Raw genomic sequence first — 20,359 nt, 5'->3', positions numbered from 1 at the left:
GTTTGGACCTAAAATCAGACACACATGGTTATCGTTTGCGTTGTATTATTCGACCTGTTGCAAAAGCAATAAGTGCTATTCAATAATGCAGATATCCCACGTGTAAACAGAGCAAGCAGTGAGCTTAGGGTGGAAAATTGGCACAGTGACACTGAAAGTCCTGGTCAGCTGGGGACTTTCCTGTGTGGTTGTTCTCCCTGTGCTTTTACATCAAAGACATACTTGCTGGTGCAACTGGTGAGTGTAAACTGGTTGTGAGCGTATTTCCGTCTCAGTAATAGACCTGGAAGAATCTGGAACCACTGGGTCCAAAACCATTAAACTGGTGGACAAGTTCAAATGGCTGTTTCATTGCCTCTCCGGACACACTGTGTCCACATGGTGTCGCATTCAGAAACAGATCATTCATCCCAGATCACTCCACACAGCTATCTGCACTCTGCCTGCCCATCAATAAGACATTCAGAGAGTGCAGAATCGAGTTTTTGTGTCTGCAGGTGTAAACTAGCACAGTCTGCCTGCTGATGATTAATGATTAGCCTTAGTCTGTATTTTCATTGAAGTGAATTAGATTTATGTAGACAGGGCAAGATTTCAAATACAATACTCAATACACAAATTACCCTGGACATTTGTTTTTTCCATGGGGGGGAAGATGACCAGCTATGTCAGCAACAGTGGTAATGTTTCAGGCTAGCATTGAAGTTGCCTTCAATGCTAGCATAAACATGTAATTTGACATGAGCAGAAAATGTTGGAGCACTGCAATTTCTGGCCACAACACCACCTCCACCACTTAATTTAGACAATATTATTGTCCAAAGGCTTCATATATAAAATACTTTTCAAGATATATTTTTTTGAAAATGGTCCATCAACCCACTTTTGCACCGTTTTTTTGCACATTGAAATTTGAGGCGATGTTTGAACATAAATATCTCAAAAACTATTGAAGTAAAAAGACATAAGACTTTTCACTGCTCTTTCCTGAATCATTAACATGATTCAGGATATTTAATTTGGAACAGATACATTAAAAATGTCTGAGTGTTCAGTTCAAATGAAAAAAAAAGTCCCATACTTGAGCACATGCTAATAAAATACATCAGATTGTGTGTTGTTACATTTCACAATAATGCAAAAATAGAACACGAATAATTACTGACAAAAATAAAGAGAGTGATACTTTCATCAACTTTCATGCTGGATTGAGCAAAAATGAAAAAAACAAAAATCAGCACATAGTCTAATCCAGACAGAACAAAACTCTGGAGTTTCCAGATGTGGACTTTTCATATTTTAACCATATCTGACATTTTTTAATATATCTGTCCCATATTTTAGAATCTGATTCATTTTGATAGCATGAAAGACCAGTAGAAGAAAAAAGGCTTTTATCTTTAACAGTTTTTGAAATATTCATGTTCAAATATTGCCTCAGATTTTGATATATGAAAAGTGGGGCTTGAATGTGGGTCAACGGACCGTTTTTCAAAACAATACATATTGAAAAGTATTTGAAATATGAAACAAAATCCCAAAATTTCACAACAGTCATTACATTTGATTGATCCTTGCATTTTTATCAAACATTCTTATGCAAATTGGAAGTGGTCGAGCAGAAAACATTCAAAAACTCCCCGCTCCCTCCACCCGTAACCTTCTGTTTTTGCTTTTAGCATTGTGCTCTCTTAAAACAACTTTAAACATAAAATTACTGTCTATATAGTACTGCAGTGCATATGTATTTACACTTTCTTAAACATATGAAAGAAAGTAAAGAAGAGAAATATCACTACACAAGCACACATCCCACCCGTGCATATCCATCTTTGCATCACTGCTTTTTCTTAGTATTTACTTTTATTCGATCTTACTTTCACTGAATCTCAGTTGTGGTTTCTTTCCAATCATGCTTAAAATTTACTCAACAGTGAGTCATTTTATTACTTGTGATGCTGTGTCTGCTTCCACTTAGTCCACAAGATTTGTTCCCCCTTTTTTCTCCAATGTTAGTTTTTTCGGAATAGTGACACACACAATGCGTCACCTAGCAGGCGAAAGCATCAGACCAGTCACCTTGCATGGTAATAATACGTTTGAGTGCAGGCAGGCCGCTCAGCAGGCCACTTATTTGCTTTAACGTGACAGCTGATCCCTGTAATCAACGTTGCTGCCGTGTCAGTCACCAGACACGAGACAGGCCTGGATTTACCACTGCAGTGCCATCCTATCAGTGTTATACTTTCATATCATTGTATAGATAGTTCCAGTATTCTGATGGTTTGGGACTTTATGCTCTGGGTTTGTTATGTGGGTTATAAAGCAATGCAATCGGTGCCGACAGCCTTTATAGAACACCTAAAGAGTCTGTTTATTTGCTGCTCCTTTAATATCATGTTGTTTAAGAACACGCCCTCATTGAGTGAGTGATGCATGTGAATGTTGCCTGGACTGAAAGCACTGGTTAAAAATAACTTGTAGTACACTTTATGTACTTTATTTGAATTTCGCAAAAAAGCTCTTTGCAACTTTTAAACTCCATCCACTTGTGAAGTGTAGTGTGCTCCACAGTACTGATTAAGTACACTCATTTGTACCTTTGACTTTTAGGTCCTCATCCTAAAGGAAATGAACTGATTAAAACGGTGATGGTCGATTAGATGCCCTTGGTTTGTGCATTCATATTCCTGCAGCATGTATAATTTGCAGCAGGTAGAATCTCATTGTCTCTCACAGATACAGTGACCTTTCATACTCCGGATGAGGAGCTTCATCACAACTAGCCTGAAAGGGCAGACAGCACTGCAACAAATACAACACACTGTGGATTTACATGTAAAAAAAAAAAAAAAAAACCCTTCAAAAACCAATATTAATGGTTTCATATGAACAAGCTCATAAGTTAGTTAGTTAATTAGTTAGTATTCAGTTGCCTTTGGGCTGAGCTCTGCATATGCTACAGGTTTATATAAATCTATATAACACTGCTCTGTGAGGAAGCACGCACAAACAGACCGAGCAGCAAACGAATAGCTGATCATTAGACAAACGTGTCGACTCGTGTCCTGAACGTTATATTTAATGACAGAATACACCAATCACAAAAAAGGAAGCTGTCTGTATTTCCACTTAACTGTTGCCAGAACTAGGCTCTTGAGCGTTTCTCAGTACTGGCAGATCGCTGTTGTGTTATTGATCTCTGTGGTCGGTGCAGCAGCAGACTCAGCCGCTTAACAGAACAATCAAGTCACTGGACACACATTAGCATACAGTGAAGAGTGAGCAGCTTCTTTTGGGCTGGGTTTATTTCCTGTCAACTGCTGTTCAGTCTGTTTGCAACTGCACATGGATTGTTTTGCAGGAGCAACCACTCTGGCTCTGTTTCTTTATCTGCCACTTCTTCAGATCACACAGCGAGCCTAATCTGGCTCTTTGGAATTTGAGTGTTTGCAATTCCTAAGTTTTCATTTACATACCCCCCCCTCCCCTTTCTATTTTTTTGAATAAGAAGATTAGGATTGTGTTTTGTATTCCTCTCTGAAATGATTTGTAGCACTGCTCCCAGTGGGCATTTGATTTGAAGTGTCACTTGATGTTTAAATATTGATGCTGATCATCAACATGCAAGAAAATTGCATTTATTTAAATTCCGACTGTGTTTGGATGAAAACCTCTGGGTAAACAGAATCATAATCATTTTGATGCGAAACAGCAATTACTTTAGTGAGGTGACAGTCAGGTTTTCACTTTAGATTTGATAGTCAGTTTATTTCATCCATCCATCCATCTATCCATCCATCCATCCTCATTTGCTTATCCAATTCAGGGTCATTTATCTCTGCTGCCATAGGGCAAGAAGCGGGATACACCCTGGACAGGTTTCCAGTCTGTCACAGCACTAACACAGAGGGACTGACAACCATTCGCACTCACATTCACACCCCTGGGCAATTTAGAATCACCAGTTAACCTAACCCCACTAACTGCATGTCATTGGACTGTGGGAGGAAGCCAGAGTACCCGAAGAGAACATGCAAACTCCAGACAGAAAGGTCCCGGCCAGATGGTGGATTCAAACCCAGGACCTTGTTGCTGTGAGGCAGCAGTGCTCGCCACACCAGTGATATCTGCAATACTGTCGAAGAAAGTCAACAAATGTTGACATTTCCTTGGTGGATGCCAGAATGGATCCTCACAGCAAAAAAAAAGAAAGAAAAGAAATTCCTGGGTTTGAATCGCGGCAAGGCCTCCTGCTTTAAAAGTAAATCATTCTGCCTATTTTGGTGCAGAAAGCTCTTGGAATAGAGATGATAAGTGTCAGAGCTTCATTTCCCAGTTATGCACATAGTTTTCACCCTCAAAGAACATCTGATGTTGGCTTCACTTTACAGAAGCGGGATATCTGAACTGCTTCAGAACAGAAAAAGGCACCTCCCCTTCAGGAAAGCGCTTATCTGGTTATTACAGCGGGATGTGGGATGTGGACTGTGAGCTGGACATCTTTAGTATGAATGTGCACAACTGTGGAAAAGTAAAGCAGGGCAGAGTCATGCATACTCAGCAGAACCCTGCATTACTACAGTATCTGTGTCACTGGCCGTGGTTTGCCATGATGACACATCGTGATGATGTAGGATGGCCAAGTAATGGTGCTAGATTTTTTTTTTTTTTGCCTTCCCTGTGTGGCAGCAGTGACCACCGAGAAGGCTGAGGCTCAGCGTTGCAGGTTAATGATTTCCCTTCAGTGAACTGCATGTGGAATAATCCTGTAAAAGAGAAGAATAGCAAAGCGCAACCCCCCCTCAGGTCTTCTCCTCCTCCTCTTCCTCTTTTCCCTGCCTCCCTATTCCATCCCTGGCTCAGTCTGTCTCCCCCGTGTTCTCCATCCCTCCCTGCATCCTCATTGTGTCTGTAGCATCTGCTGGTGCTCGCCGGTGTCAGAGCGGGGGTGGGGACTCTTCTGACACCGCTGTGCGTGTCTGTGTGCATTATGAAAGGCAAATACAGAGTGTGGGTGTTTGCATGACCATGCGCCTGCAAGCCTCACTGTATTGGTAATGGCTTGAGATGTGATTCTAGGGATAATGCATGCCTAGTGCCTGCTTATTAAGCCCAGAGTGTGTGCAAATGTGGACACAGAGGGAGGAAAGAAATGCAAAACAAAAAAAAGGGGTGAAAAAAAGCAGTTTGCTTCTCCTGCTTGTCTGCCACACCCGGCCTTCTTGCTTCCTCCTCCTACCTTCATTCCTTCCTTTTTTCTCTATGTCTATCTCTTTCTCTCTCTCTCTCTCTCTCTCTCTCTCTCTCTCTCTCTCTCTCTCTCAGACACACACACTCCTCCTCCTCTGCTCTTCGAGTCTATCTGCTGGTGTTTCCATGAGAACAGAGAGCGCTGGTACGGGGAAGCGAAGGGAAGGGAAGGGGGGGGTGGGCTGGCGGATCGGTGGTGTGGGGTGACGTGTCCTAAAAGCAAAGAGTGTGTGTGTGTGTGTGCGTGCGTGCGTGCGTGCGTGCGTGCGTTTGAACGATCATCACTGCTCTCTTTCACACGTCTATCCTGGCCAAGAGCTGCTCCCTGACTGTGCCAGAAAACATGCTTTTGGCATTGCTGTGGTAATTTGGAAACAGGGCTCCCGGGCTTATAATGCTGATCTGAGATCCAGAGTCTGTAACACTCCGAGTCTGAGAGGGATTCTGAGCAATCAGAGGAGGCAACTTCCATTTGGGAGCCACTTAACAAAAAGAAAAAGAAGAAGAAGAAAAACCTCCTTAAATGTTATAGAAAGGGGAGGGGATAAAGTAGTGAGGCTATGTGGGTGTTGAGGGCAAAAAAAGAGAGACAATGAAACGGCTGAAAGAAAGATGTATCAATAGACCAAACTGAGGGGAGGTATCCAGTCATTTATTAAGGGAGAGGCTTTTTTAGGGTGGGGCCGCAGCTTTTGCTGGAGCCAGGCTGTAAGGGAACAAGAAAGAGGAGGAGGAGGAGGTGGGTGAGAAGATGTAGAAGAGAGGAGTGCCGATCTAAAAGAGGTGGTGGTGGTGGTGGTGGGGGGGTCATCACTATGAGTGAGAAGAGGACGAGGAGGCGGAAGAAGAAGAAGGAAAGGAGGAGGAGGAGGAGAGAGAGCGAGAGGGATGATGGAGCGAGGAGGGAGGCAGAAGGGAGGGGTTTAAAGGGTGGGCTCGCAGTCATTGTCAGGCAGCGAGTAAGAAAGAGTGAGAGAGTCGCACCCCGGCAGACTGACGGGAGAGCGCGTGTGTGCAAACTGGGATGAGTAAATGTACTGGGCGGCTTAGCTGTTGATACAGCCAGAGAGAGAAAAGAGAGAGAGAGAGCGAGTGAGCGAGAGAGTGTGTGTGCGCGCGAAAGCGAGCGAGAGCGAGAGAGAGAGAGAGGGAGAGGGTGAGAGAGAAGTGAAAGGGAGAAAAAAGGGAAGAAAAGAAGCAGAGAAGAAAAAGGGAGGATACTACAACTATGCTGTGCTGCATAAGAAGAACCAAACCGGTAAACTGCTCTGATTTGCTTTATCAATATTTTTCAGCTTCACCTCAGTTCTGAACTTTGTGACTGTTGGGTTTGTTTTTTAGTTTTGTCTTTTCTTTTCTTTTTTGCCAATTTTGGTGAGATTAGGAGGCATGAGGTGGGATTAGCCAAAATGTTGGTGTAATTTTCTGTGACTTGAGGCCTGACTTGTCTTTATAGAAATCTATCCACGGAGCACAGACACGCCTAGTTAATGTGATTATCCTGCATGAATGGATGCTGCCACAATGCCTCTCAGACCTCACACCGTACTTGTAGAAAGGCAGCAAGAATGTAATGTGATCCTGGGCCGACGGTATTCCCTCTTATTGATTAAGTGCTTGAAAAAAGTGAACTATTACTGAATGGCACTTGATAGATTATGTATTGTCTTCAATATCAAAGCTGAAATACTCTGATTTATCCACTAAACCCAATCTCATCCACCGGCGAGTGATGCTTTAGATAAATGACAGTTTTCTCTTAACCTACGCCTTAAACAGGGGCAGGGGAGAGGTCTAGGTATCTTCTGTATTAGTCTTATGTTAAGCAGAAGAAGTGGGTGACAGAGGAAAGTGCATCATTTCCACAGTGTGAAGGGGGGAAAAAAGGGTGGGGTACTGACTGAGTGAGCAGCTCCATCATGTCAGTGGCCTCGAGGGGGGAATACAATGGGAATAAATGAGCATAAATGGATTATCATAGCCCTCCAGCTTTTTGAGTGGTTGCTGTCAATGGAGGGTTCTATGAAGTGAGCACTCATTTAAAAGGGTGTGAAAGGGTGGTGCTGGGTACCCGTGGCCAGTCTTGTCCCGGCAGTGAATATGAAATGAAAGAAAGGTGTTGCACTGAGGTAGCATTTCAGCAGCTGTCGCGGTGGTTCTGCATGTGATCGCGGGCGATGCTCCTGCTGCTATCTCAGAACTGATTAGGGTTTTTATCAGAGCCATAACACGCTGGATTCCGATGGCACTCTGATTGCTTCTTAAATGTCAGCCCGGATGAGTCATATTAGCTCTGGCAGAGAGAGAAAAAGAGGAAAGAAAGGCTTGCCAGATGAACTCCATGCAGGTGGAGCAGGATGCAGGGAGAGAAAGAGGGAGAAACAGAAGCAGGGTGGTGCACATGGAGCTAGATGGAGGAGGGGGGAAAAGGGAGAAGACGCTGATACAGAGGTGAAACAGGGATTGGGACAGGGAGTGGAGGCTGTGAGGTATGGGGCATGGGCGGGGGGGTGGAGGTAGGGAGAGGCATGAATGCAACAAAGCAGAAAGGTGAAGATGGAATGAAACTAGATGGCTGACTACAACTCGCAGATATGTGGTGGAGCGAGAACGTGGTGATGGTGGTGGTGGTGGTGGCTGGAGTAGGTGAGCAGGCGCGAAGATGAGAAAGGGAGCAGCACGAGGAAACATTGAAGGAAGAGAAGCCGGCACGCTGCACACTGCAGCCATGTGGGTGAGGCACTAGCTTTTTTTTTTTTCCTACGGAAGGCTGTCGCCGCCTCAAGCGTGCACCACAGGGGAGGGTAAAAAAGAAAAAAAAACGTCCTCCCAGCCTACAAGCACTTATCTTCGTGCTCCTGCATTTGAGCATAAATGAATCCGGACAGACTGCGCGGTCTTCACGGATGGATGAGCAAAAAGCATGATTTTCTGCTCTGGAGTATGGCAGCGTTGCTGTGGGGTCCCGCCATTGTGGAGTGTTAAGTGCTGTTGCAACATCTCCACTATATGGGAGTGGCTACGGGCACCTAGTTTAAGTCCCATCTGCCTCCCTCGCTTTTTATGCAGCTTTACAACAATATTCAGCTCTCACCTCAACATCTTGAACCCAGTTCCAGGTTGTGCTTATAAGCAGAACTTAAGCAGAATCAAATCCCGCCCAAATGAGCTATTCCTCTAACACTCAACTCTCCATCTCTACTTCTTATCACACGTCACCACTAACACAACCACCACCGTGCGCAACCCTTGCCCTTTCCCTCAGGCATCACCTTCTTTTCCTCTCTCCTCTACCCCGTCTCTTATCTGGTTACCTATGGATACAGTGCTCACTCATTTGCAGTGTGTGACTGGCTGCTCTCTTGCCCAGGTCACTCTTGAAAACAAGGTTTTTAGTCTCAACTGAGACTTTCCTCTGCTTTAGGCTGTAATAAAGAAAGAAAGAAAGAAACATATATATCTCCAGCCCCCGATGAGATCAGTGGCGATTGCAGAGCCTTTGTTCAGCCAGAGAGCTGATGTAAGTGAATTAAAGGCTGCTCCAGAGGACGTAATGAGGCCGGCATATGGCTGCTTATTAGTTGCTGTGGAGCATCTTTTCCCGGGCCATCGTAGAAGAAACAGTGCATCCTTTACGGCTGCTCATCAATTCACCGTCAAAGGAAGAGGAAAAAAGCGTCAGAGGAGGGAGAGATGGCGAGAGACGGCGAGCGGGGGCTGTGGCAGTCACCACCTGAGCCCCCCTCTCCTCATCTGCAGGAGATAGCCGGCTAAAAGGGTGTGGTGCTCCGCTGTGCCTATGTGCGTGTATGTGTGTGTGTGAGAGAGGGAGAATGAGTGGGTAGCAGTTTGCTCATGGAGAGTGAAAGACGACAGGGAGAGAAAGAGGGAGATATTCAGCAGTTCCAGACAGCAGTTCAGTCTTTGCTGTCTGGATGGCTCCTGCAGGAAAGCAGACACGGCCACAGAAATCACGCCGAAGACAAGATAGAGGTGCCATTGCAGAGAGAAACGTGTGCCACCGGCAAGGGTGGCTGACAGTCTCTCTCCACCTGCTCGGTGGAGCTGTGGTAATATGACAACTGCTCGGTGGAGTTTTTCCATTTTATTTCAAAGAGTGCCAGTGCGCTATACAGTCTGTTTTATGACTTCTAATTTTATTACATACAAGCCTCCCATATTAAAGTGCAGCTGCACCTGTTGGCTTGGCGATAATAAAAAAAGGGGTGTCTGCAAAGCAAGCATCTCCATTATGCATGCAAATATTACCTTTAATATTTCTCTCCTCTTTCGCTTGAGGCATTCAATGCTGGGTGAAGTGGAGAGGCAAATAATCTCAGGACTTGAATGGATTGCAATAGTAATAGTAATAATATTAATAAGTAAGAAAAACCCCAACATTATCATTAGACAGCATGCACGAATGCATTAGTGTGAGTTGCGGTCCGATGGCACTAACCTCGCTGCTTCCACTGTGTCTTCCCCTCCCCCCCCCCCCGCCTCCTGAAACAAGTCCCTAATGGCACTCTAAATGAGGCAGTGGGAAGGTGGTGGATTGTTACTTGTGTCACCATTGGGGGGATGGTGCGTGTGTGAGTGTGTGGTTATGGATAAAGCCATTGACTGTGGGGTGTGGTTCTTACAACAGCCGGTGCCCACCCAAGGACAGAGGCGGACAGGGAGAGAGGCTCAGACTGCAGCTGTAATAGACACATCCAGCCAGTCAGATAATGCACTGAGCGCATTTCACCATGTCCATTTATTATCTTTGCAGACAAATCCGACAGAGAGGGTGTGTGTGTGTGTCCTGTGGTGAATGGCACTCTTGCATTTTGATAACCCGTGAACTAGATTCTCTCGTCACAGGTCAGCTGCTTTTATAGCACAGTGTCAGTTTATCCTGGAGCAAGCCTTTTTAATGTTGCTACATCATACTACAGCTAATATAATTGCACAAAGATTGCATAATTGCTGGCTTCATAATCTTGCAAGAATTGCACTATTACGTTGCAAACATTCCACATTTTCTTGGAGATTGAAAGCAGTTTTTCAGCGGTTAAAGTAGTGTATCTATGGCAACCAGAACGACTGTGTGCAAATAGCAAGCACTGCAGGCTAATTGTAGTAAGCCATTTGACTAACTCATAATGCAAATATGTTGTCTCACTGCAAATTAATCAAGGAAGAGTTTAAACAGCCACTAAGTCTTGCCTTATTTATGAATGGAGATGTGCACCACATAGATGCCGGGTGCAAAAGCGCCTGCAGGGAGGGTACGTGACCGGGGTTCAATTACCGGTCAGAGGCTTCAAGGTGCAGGTCTTAAATGATGTGCAATGATGCTTCTGTTTGGGATTTAAATACAGTGCAGGCAAATGTCAGCTGTGCTGGGTCAAGTAATCTTTGGTTTTGCATCTCAGAAGTGAATCCATGAAGAAGAAGAAGAAAAATCACAGCACGGCATTTTTTTATTTTTATTTTTTTAAGGGTGATGCACACACAAGTATCAATAATTCAAGTGATGACGCTCCAGCTGTGGTCAAACTGTGATGGTGATGCTTCTTCCTGTCTTCGTACCACCAGATGAGATCATCTGGTGCTCCTCTGGTATTTTATCACATTTCCCCAACCTCTAACATAAATGACATCGCTCTTCTGTTCCAATAATGATGTCATACCCCTTATTCCCAAACACCCTTCATCCATCGCTTTCTCTTTCTCCGTCTGACTCACTGAACCCAGCCAGTAAGTAATTCTATTAAGAGTTAAGTGCTCGGGTCAGATTTTTGGCAATTGTAAGCACCTATGAGATCAGACACAATAAAAGCCCAATAAGTCACTGGAGACGTGCATATTATTAAGAGCAGAGGGTGTGGTGGTGGTGGTGGTGCTTTGTCTGCCAGCTCTCTGTTCTGCTGAAGTTTATTTCCACACCCACTGGCCGGTAGCTTGTTTAGCTCCAGTTCAGATTTTAAATGTGAATCACTACATTTAAGTGTGTATTTCATTTATCTGTCTTATAATTTCACACTGCACAATATTACTCTGGAAGACTGTGTATATTAACCCGAACCCGGGGGAATAAAGGCGGAGGAGCTGAATATACCAATACAGCTGCACCTTGCCCTCGCTGCTCCAATATTGCACTGACACACTGACCCTGAGGAAGACGTGTTGATTTAGGGCCTCGGGGTCTTAAATCACTCCACACAGATGTGATCCCTCACACAGGCTGTCCAAGTCAAAGCTCATATCCTACATAATGACACACTGGGAGACCATACATAGGGGGTGGATGCAGAGGCACGAAAGCTCTTTCCACCCAGATTCATTGGCCTTAAACAAGACGTTGCCAGATCTCGGTGACACAGACATTAATGTAAGCACATACATTTTACCCCTTTGCCCCCTACCGCCACACCCTGCCGCTGCTACCGTTGCTTCATCGCATCCCTGGCTTTTCCATGCTGATTACTCCACCTGATTTACGAGTTCCTATTGGCCCGCTCCCCCCGAGGGGTCAGGCGCACTGCCAATCAGGGTGACATATAGTCTTTCATAGCACCGAACAGCAGACAGGCTCTGTGATGAGTTAGCACTCTGGTTGTCAAGGTAACCTTTGATGGTTGGGAGGGGTATGGCAGTGAATGGTGAGGAGATTGTAGCAGGGAGCTCGTTCCCTAGCAGCCAGACACGGAGCTGCTATATACTGTACCCAGAGAATAAAGATTGGCTCCGATTTTGAGCACTGCTCATAATTTTGAGGATATCATTAGCAGAGACTGCAGGAAAGATTAATGGATGCCACGGAGAGCGTCTACATTTAAGTTTAATTATTCACTAAATCTATTTTCAGGGTTATTATCAGGAGGACAATATCAGCCTCATGCCTGGGTTGAATAACTGCAATAAATGCCCGGAGACACTTGTCACAACCTAAAATCACAGCGCCTTGGATTTATTATGTGGAGACAATAAATCTCCTCACTCTGGCACGTGAAATGATAAAATGCTGTAGGGTCAAGCTAAGCCTTGATACCTGGAAGGACCAAAATAAATAAATAAATAAATAAATAAATAAAAAATAGATTGTGTTGTTTTCTCACTTTGTTTTTCCATTTGGTATAACTGATGCTACACAGTCTGCATGCTGCTTGACGGTTTGTGTTCTTTTGCTTCATTACACTTATTCACGTTCATTTGAGGCTTTCGATTGGTTCCAACACCTGCGAGAGAATATTTTACCTTGATTTGTTTGCCTATTCATTTGGAATGTACTGATTCATTTTGTGTTGCCACTTTCAGTGCTCATCATTCATTCCTTTATTTGATTTGATTTCTTTTCATTAGATTTATATGACTCATAGCACAACCCACTATTTGATGGACAGCTTTGGATCCAGTAACCGAAGGTAATATCAAGGAAAGACTTTCAATATTACCCTGTCTCCTGTCCTACTCCTAACTCTGCTCCTCATCTCATCCCGCACTTTTATTCTAAACATGTCCTGAAATTTTAACCTTTTCCCAGCCTATGATTGTCATGTAATGGTTAGAAATATATATATATTTATTAAGCTTTCCCATTTCACGATATACACTTTTTTCTTTTCTTGACTTCTGACCTTTCAGTTTGACTATTTTTTACATACTTTAGCAAACAGAAATAAAGCATGCCTTCTCGTGATCAAGCAGCATGCCAACAAAAAGAGGGATAGACACACACAAACACAGCAACAACTGGACACTAGCAAAATAAAGACATTCAGCGCAACCTTTTCAACTCTTGCAGTAAATGTTAACCTGGTATGTTGTCTATCGCCTGCCAGGTGGAGAAGAATGAGGAGGCGGACCAGAAGATTGAACAGGATGGCACCACCAACAAACCCGAGGACAAGGCCCACAAGGCTGCCACCAAAATACAGGCCAGCTTCCGTGGACATATAACTCGGAAAAAGATGAAAGACGGAGAGGAGGAGAAAGAGGGTGACAGTCCTGCTGCTGCAGAGGAGGCAACAGAGGGAGGAGAGGAGGCAAAGAAAGCGGAGGGAGAGGAGGCACCTGCTAAGCAGGATGAAGCCGCAGGAGAAGAGGCTAAGAAGGAGGAAGAGGAGACAAACCAAGCCAAAAGCCCTGTGGCAGACAAGCCAGCTAACTCTCCGGCAGCTGCTGCCACAGCAACGTCTCCTGTAGCGGCCGCCCCGGCTGCTGCGTCTCCCACGGCCGCCGCAGCGCCCTCTGAACCCAAGAAAGAGGAGCCAAAAGCGGAGGAGAAAGCTGAGGAGAAGCCCAAAGAGGTGGAGGCCCCAGCCAAGAGTCCCACCACGGCCACAGCTGAAGAGAAGAAGGAGGAGAAGAGCGAAGAGAAAAAGGAGGAGGCCAGACAAGCCGACGTGCCTGCTGCTGTCAGTCCGACAGCTGAGAAGGAGGAGCCTAACCAAACAAAAGGTAAACAAGGTATGCAGAATAGGAGAGAGCTCCATGTGGTCAGGAAGAAAGGTTTACCAGCACATTCTCACTTATGCACATGTTCGTGAGGGCAGTGAGTTCAGGGCTAAAAATAGTTCCAGCCACTTCCACCAATCAAAAAGCAATTACTTACTGTAAATATAAAATCAAGAAGAATAGGTGAGCTTTTACACAGTCTGCTTGGCAGGCTCCACAGGACATAGCCGCTTGGTGTGTCTTTGGGATTTAGAGATATTTGGCAGTGCTCCACCATTCACTGGTTAACACAGAGACACAGCTCAATATAAGATTAGACAGCCTTGTAGCTCAGCCTCTGCAAGATGAAAACTCCATACTGATTAGACAGAGGCCGGCATAGAAAATGATAAGCACTGGTCAAGAGTGTGGTACACACTGATATTGTTATACTGGGAATGATCAAAGCTATTGATAAAAAGCAATGTGTTGTTTGCATAATGTAAAAGCAGCATGAATTATAAATCACTGAGGTTAATAAAGCTCTCAGATGCCTTCACACGAGGTGTGATATATTAACCTGACTGCTACCATAGTCATGAAAAACGGTTGTAATGGATGACCCAGTTAAACTTCTTTTTTTTTTAAAAGTACATCACGTTAAACTATTTGGTAAGAAAAAAAAAAGTCTTCCAGCACTGTCATGTGATGTCCAATTACAGCAGGAATGTGGACCTGAGAAGAAACTGGAGATTAAATGATATTATTCCACTGATACAACACTGTCACAAGATACACTTGACATGAACTCATATTTCTGGTCCAAGGACTCTCAGACTGGGTCAGACAGGTAGTTAATGGAGCATGCTCAGTCTGGAGCTGGTGGGGGCATGAGGTGGGAAACACACACACACATGCATACACCAACTGGAGAACTACACAGAAAGTAGGTCACCTAGGCAGCACTGTCTCCCTGTTGTCATAGTTACCACCTCGATGGGATAGCTGGCCTGCATGGAGCAGTGCGGGTAGAACAGGTGCTCTGATTTAAATGAATGATTAATGATCCCTACTGGTCACGATCCGCACTGGGGAAGTCTGCCATAAACAAACACTACTTGACAAAGATCTGCTTATTAAGAATTCACTGCTGTCTACAATCTGCTTAACTTACCAAAGTGACTCAGAGACCAAAATTAATATTTATGACCAAATCGCTCAGTTAAGGTTTGTTGCACACAGAAAAGAGTCACATCCACAAGGATGATGGGTACTCTATGAGGCGGTCTCTATGTCACAAATTCTTATCGAATTCCTGCACTTATAGAGCACTTCTCTTACATTAAAAGGTGGCAACAGATTCATTAATAATGAAAAGAAATAGTAGATTAATTTGGAAAACTAAAAAGAGGAGGCAGGAAAAATAAGTTAAAAACATTAAAGAAAACACTAGAACTTAACTAGAAAAAGTAACAAGTAGTAGAAACAGATTCTCACTATAAACAAGCCATCAGTGATGTTGGACTGTCCAGATGTAGTGACTCAGAGACGATATAGAAAGATGATTTCTTTATTTGATAAAGCTGACTCTGTAGCGTTTTCAGTGGGATTAATGTTTCGTTCCTCATCCAAGTGACTTCTTCAGTCTCCACTCCAGACTGAGTCAGATGTATTTTAGTTTTTGTTTTGGCACAGCGAGCAGCAGTGAGCAGGGGGATTTCAGGGTGCTACTGAGTGAAAACCCTAGAGTGACATAAGGTTTTTATATGTATCTAGTGAATTCTAACTCTTTTTTTGGGAAACAGAGCATTGAAGCTGTTAAAAGCAGATTATAGACTATATTAAATAATAAACACATAAACAAGCTGCAACGTACCTTTAATGAAATATATATGCAGATGGAGACTTAGATCAGAATCAGTTGTAACACCAGATATGTGGTTCTCAAGAGCTCATTATAACGCTAAGAGTTGGGTGTCATCTGCATAGCAGTGAAATTAATACCATGCTTATGGATATTGGCACTTTTATCAGCTTTTTTCAGATATGAACATGTTTACATTCAAAATCCGATTTATCTGGACTTACCTGCTTTACATCTGAATGAACGTCCTGGTCGATTATGAGACCACAGTCTAACCAGATCAGACCTATTAATGTTTGCCCAGCACTTTTAAAATGACACAATATCTGAAAGCAGGCTGTCATATTAAGACAGGCTTGTACATCATTAGAAGTCCTCTCTCACATCTTTGTGAATGGCTTGTGTTAGTAGAGCGTGCCCTAAACTACATTAACGTGCATATAATAGCATTTTATCTCATCAACTCTGATTGTAAATCCAAAAAAGATTAAAAAAGGATGCCATTTCCAGTTCAGTAGAGATTTCAATCTCTCTTTGAGAATGAGGGGTGGCACTAGCTCTCTCTGATCTCAGATTTTAGTGACAATGATGGAGAAAAGCAACCATTCAAAAGTGTGGTTACACTTCACTTGAGTCAATGGTCACAAATGCAACAAGTCTTTTGCTGTGTGGCTGTTTTTGTAACTCTCCTGCATATGTTTCAATGAAGCTATGAGAACCATTTATGTAAAACATACCTCAGTGCGAATGACAGAATTTAAAGCTGGCGATGTTATCCGTCTGAAAAGAGCTTTTGCGCTTCATATTTTTTCTGCCATGATCTCATTAGTCTTATTTACTAAAGACTAAGAGGTCAGTGAGTAGAAATGATGAAACACTTATAAATGTTTGTTTCCCTGTCTGCAATCTTCATACACAAACCCAGCAGCAAAGCTAAACTGTCACTTCAGCCGGTAACTGGTGTATGAAAGTGAGCTCGCGCTGATGTCAGACACAAGAAATGACGGGCTTTGGCTCTGTAAATTGGGTGAAATTGGATTTGCATCGCACAGTTCAGTGGCTGTAGTGAAGGACATTCTCAAATCTGTCACAGTGGCTAACAAGCTAATTATCTCTTACCTGGAAGATCTGCCATGAGTCATGCTGTCTTGAGTCACACACACAATCGCGCATTAGTGCAGACACCGTTGCCCCACTTCTCTCTTTCCCTCCCTCCCTCGCCCTCCCACACACAAACACACGCACACACCAGGAGACATGCACCCTGGTCTCCATTGCAATGATATCATTCCTTGATGTCTCCTCCTAATAAAAGAATATGATCTCATCGGGGTGTGACATCACCCCGATGAGATCACTCGGATAACGAGTTTGGGCAGGAACAACAAAGACCCCAAAATCAGTGTAGCTCCTGCATAGTGCAAGAAGGTCTTTATTAAGTATAAATGAGAATGTCTTTGCTTTTTTGGAGCTAAAAAGCGCACCAGCTACAGGATTATTAAAGAAGGATATTATGATTTAATGTTGAAAAATATAAAGTACCTGAGCAAGAATCTCATTAGCATTTGCTTTGTGATGTATCACGGATTGCTACTCAGCAGTGTGCACCTCTTAGCAAGTTATCATTGCCTGCTATCATAGTGCAGTGCACTCTGGGCATCACACTGTATCAGATGTGACAGGCCAAGATGCTCCTGTTAGCTTTGTGATGCCCGTTCAAATGCTTCATGGGTCCATTAGGAGCAAGCTCTTCTTTTATTATTTACACAGTCAGTGCGGGCTTCAGACATGCTCTCAGTTTAAGTGGAGCTGACACATTGTGAACAACACAGAATTCCATGTGCGAATAATTTTTTTGAGAGGGAAGATGTGAATATTTTGAGAATTTCCGAATGTTACATGGCTTTTTTTTCATATAGAGGGTGAAATATTTAAAACATCAAAAGTTACTGCTCATGAGTGAAATCTTTGAAGCTCTGTATCTCAGGCGCCCCAGACAGAGCTTTATTACTCTACTCGCAATGTAAAACCACCTCTCCACCTCTCCTCTTCTCTTCTTTCTCCACCCTCCTTTCATCTATCCCGCCCCAAACCCCTTCTCTCTACCCTTACACCCTCTACCCCACCACTTCTTACATTAAGATGCTGCAGAGGAGTCTAAAGGAGAGGAGGCCACCCCGGCAGATGCAGAGGCGGAGGCCACCGAGTCCAAGGATGCTTAAGGCTAAAGTCTAACTTAATGAAAGCAGAATTAAAAGTATGAAGAATACCACAAAAACGAAAAATCTAAAAAGGTTGCTCTTTGCCTTCTCAATGTGAAGGCAGTCCGTTTCTATTTGTTTGTCATTTTTTGTGTGGCAATGATTTTCTCATGTTGGGGGAGTTTCCAGCGTGAAGTTTTTTGGCTCAAGCTAACACTGTACTATGCGCAAGTGATGACGATGCTGACGACGACGGTGATGATGATGTTGATGTTGCTGATGTTTATGAAAAGCGACTCTTACCGTGATGGTGATGATGTCGAGGTGGATGATTTCATTTGGTACATCTTCACTATTTGATGTAAAACCGGGGGTGGAATGAACGCTTCCAACTGGATATTTACACATTTAAAATTTCAAAAAAAGAATGCATTGCCAATGCGCCGTATTGTATTTGCATTGTAATGCACTTTCTTTCTTCAGACACATTTTGCAAATGAAATCCGTATTGCAAATGCACGCACAAAAAGACAACCAGGTTTATAAATGCAATTCATGTTTTCGACACGATCCAAGTGTACTGAGAACACAACAAAGAGGTAATGTACTGACACACTGAATGGATAATAGAATGTATGATTAAATGTGTGACATTTCCAGTTGGGGCAGCTTTATCCTGAATCCCAAAAACAATATTTACTCAACTTTCTCTATTCTGCTTGAGTCATTCAAGCTTGGTTTACACCCCTTTTACAAACTCTGTATACTCACAGTTACAGTAAATAAAGGACCTATTGCCATTTAAATGATGTGATCATATAATAAAAACTCTAGAAATCAACTATATTATTGATGTAACTGGCTCTTACATATTACAATTTGTGCTCTGCCAACCAAACGTGAGGCCATAGCATGAACCATTGAACCAGATGCATGATGGGAACTCTCCCTCTGAGAGGAACTTTTTCGCAGTCACAAAAAACTTAAGAGGTGTGGCGGCTTCTTTTTTGATGTCTTTGGTGTTGTTATGACAGTTTATATGAATTGGAAAAATACTCTTGCACTGATGTTACAAAAAAAGATTAAGAGAAAAATCAAACAAATGAGCAAACAACAACAACAAAAAAATTTCCTATGTTCCAGTGAGTGCAATGTCCAGTTTCAATCTTATCGAGGAGTTCAAACTTGTGAGAAAAAAAAATATGAAAAAAATAAAAAATGGTTTCAATGTCTGTTTTCAAAATAAAGCAAATGTGCCAATTACCATCATAAGCTGTGGAGTTTGTTTAAAGCCTGATAGAAACATATTGTCACTTTGAAACACCCGGCAGTTTCCAATAATCATGTATATTTTCCACTGAATCCATCACGAAACCACACATGTGTGGTTTTATTATAACTCTTGCCCCATGACAGTTGGGATAGACTGCAGCGCCCGCCGCGACCCTGAAGTGGACTAGTGGAAGAAAATGAATGGATAGTATTCCTGTAAGATTAGATGCTCTTGCACCAAACGTACATTAAAACAATACTTACACAGGGAAATACAATTTAATTCAATTCTGTTATGTTTATATAGCCCCAAATCACAACAAAAGCGCTTTACATCGTAAGGTAAAGACCCTACAATAATACAGAGAAGACCCCACCAATTAGATGATCCCTTATGAGCAAGTACTCCCATATCCAAACTGGGAGCTCGTCCCACAGAGAAGAGGCCTGAAAGCTGAAGGCTCCCATTCTAAGTTTAAATACTTTGGAAACCACAAGTAAGCCAGCAGTCAGAGTGCAAAGCGCTCTAATGGGGTAATACTGTACTAGGAAGTCTTTAAGATGAGCCCTGATGAGAAGAAGAAAATATAGGAGAAATATGCTCTCTCCTTCTAGTCCCTGTCAGTACTCGTGCTGCAGCATTTTGGATTAACTGAAGGCTTTTCAGGGAAATCTTAAGACAGCCTGATAACAATGAATTACAGTCGTCCAGCCTAGAAGTAGTAAATACATTAACTGGCTTTTAGCATCACTTTCACACAGGGTGTTTCTAATTTAGATATTGTGCAAGTAGAAGAAAGCAGTCCTACATGCTTGTTTCATATGCACATCGAAGGACATATATTGGTCAAAAATGTCTTCAAGATTTCTCACAGTGTTACTGGAGACCAAAGTCAGGCCATGTAGACGTAAGTGTTTGGTTAGACACCATGTTTCTAAGAAACAGAGTACAGTTACCTCAGTTTTGTCTGAATTTAGAAGCAGAAATTTAGAGATTGTCCACTTTAACTAATTAATGTTTGTTTTCTGGCTTTATGGATTACAGTGCATAGGACTGAAAACGTGTGCTATGCCACTGAATGATACTGACTAAGGGAAGCATGTATAATGTAAACAGAATTGGTAACAGCACAGAACCCTGTGGAACTAGATATTAATCTTAGTGTGTGAAGACAAGTCCCCATTTAGATATGATTTAAACTACTGCTGTGTAGTACCTTCAGCATGCTGTAATCGCTGTAATAAGACATTATGGTCAACAGTATTGAACGCTGCACTGAGGTCTAGCGGGACAAGCACAGACATGAGTCCACAATCAGAGACCATAAGAAGATCATTTGTAACC

At 43.0% G+C, this 20,359-nt stretch overlaps 1 protein-coding gene across 2 annotated transcripts; it reads left to right on the top strand.

Moving 5' to 3' along the window:
- The first annotated feature begins 6,079 nt into the window (after positions 1-6,079).
- gap43 (growth associated protein 43) lies at positions 6,080-19,011 on the top strand. 2 transcript variants are annotated; one of them, XM_026192051.2, is made up of 3 exons: positions 6,080-6,511; positions 13,083-13,701; positions 17,684-19,011. In XM_026192051.2, exons 1-3 carry the CDS (start codon positions 6,482-6,484, stop codon positions 17,761-17,763), a joined length of 729 nt encoding a protein of 242 aa, XP_026047836.1. In that variant the 5' UTR covers positions 6,080-6,481; the 3' UTR covers positions 17,764-19,011. The 2 variants fall into 2 exon arrangements, with proteins under 2 accessions (XP_026047836.1, XP_026047837.1); XM_026192052.2 differs by having other exon boundaries at positions 13,083-13,710.
- The last annotated feature ends 1,348 nt before the right edge of the window (positions 19,012-20,359 follow it).

Source organism: Astatotilapia calliptera, chromosome 14 (assembly GCF_964374335.1).
Source record: "Astatotilapia calliptera chromosome 14, fAstCal68.1, whole genome shotgun sequence".
Classification (NCBI taxonomy): Eukaryota; Metazoa; Chordata; class Actinopteri; order Cichliformes; family Cichlidae; genus Astatotilapia; species Astatotilapia calliptera.
This window is presented reverse-complemented; position numbering and strand designations above follow the sequence as displayed.

Coding starts and splice junctions, on each gene's coding strand:
- gap43 (XM_026192052.2), top strand. CDS start 6,482: ATGCTGTGCTGCATAAGAAGAACCAAACCG. Junction 6,512..13,082: donor GCATAAGAAGAACCAAACCG/GTAAACTGCTCT, acceptor ATCGCCTGCCAG/GTGGAGAAGAATGAGGAGGC. Junction 13,711..17,683: donor CCAAACAAAAGGTAAACAAG/GTATGCAGAATA, acceptor TCTTACATTAAG/ATGCTGCAGAGGAGTCTAAA.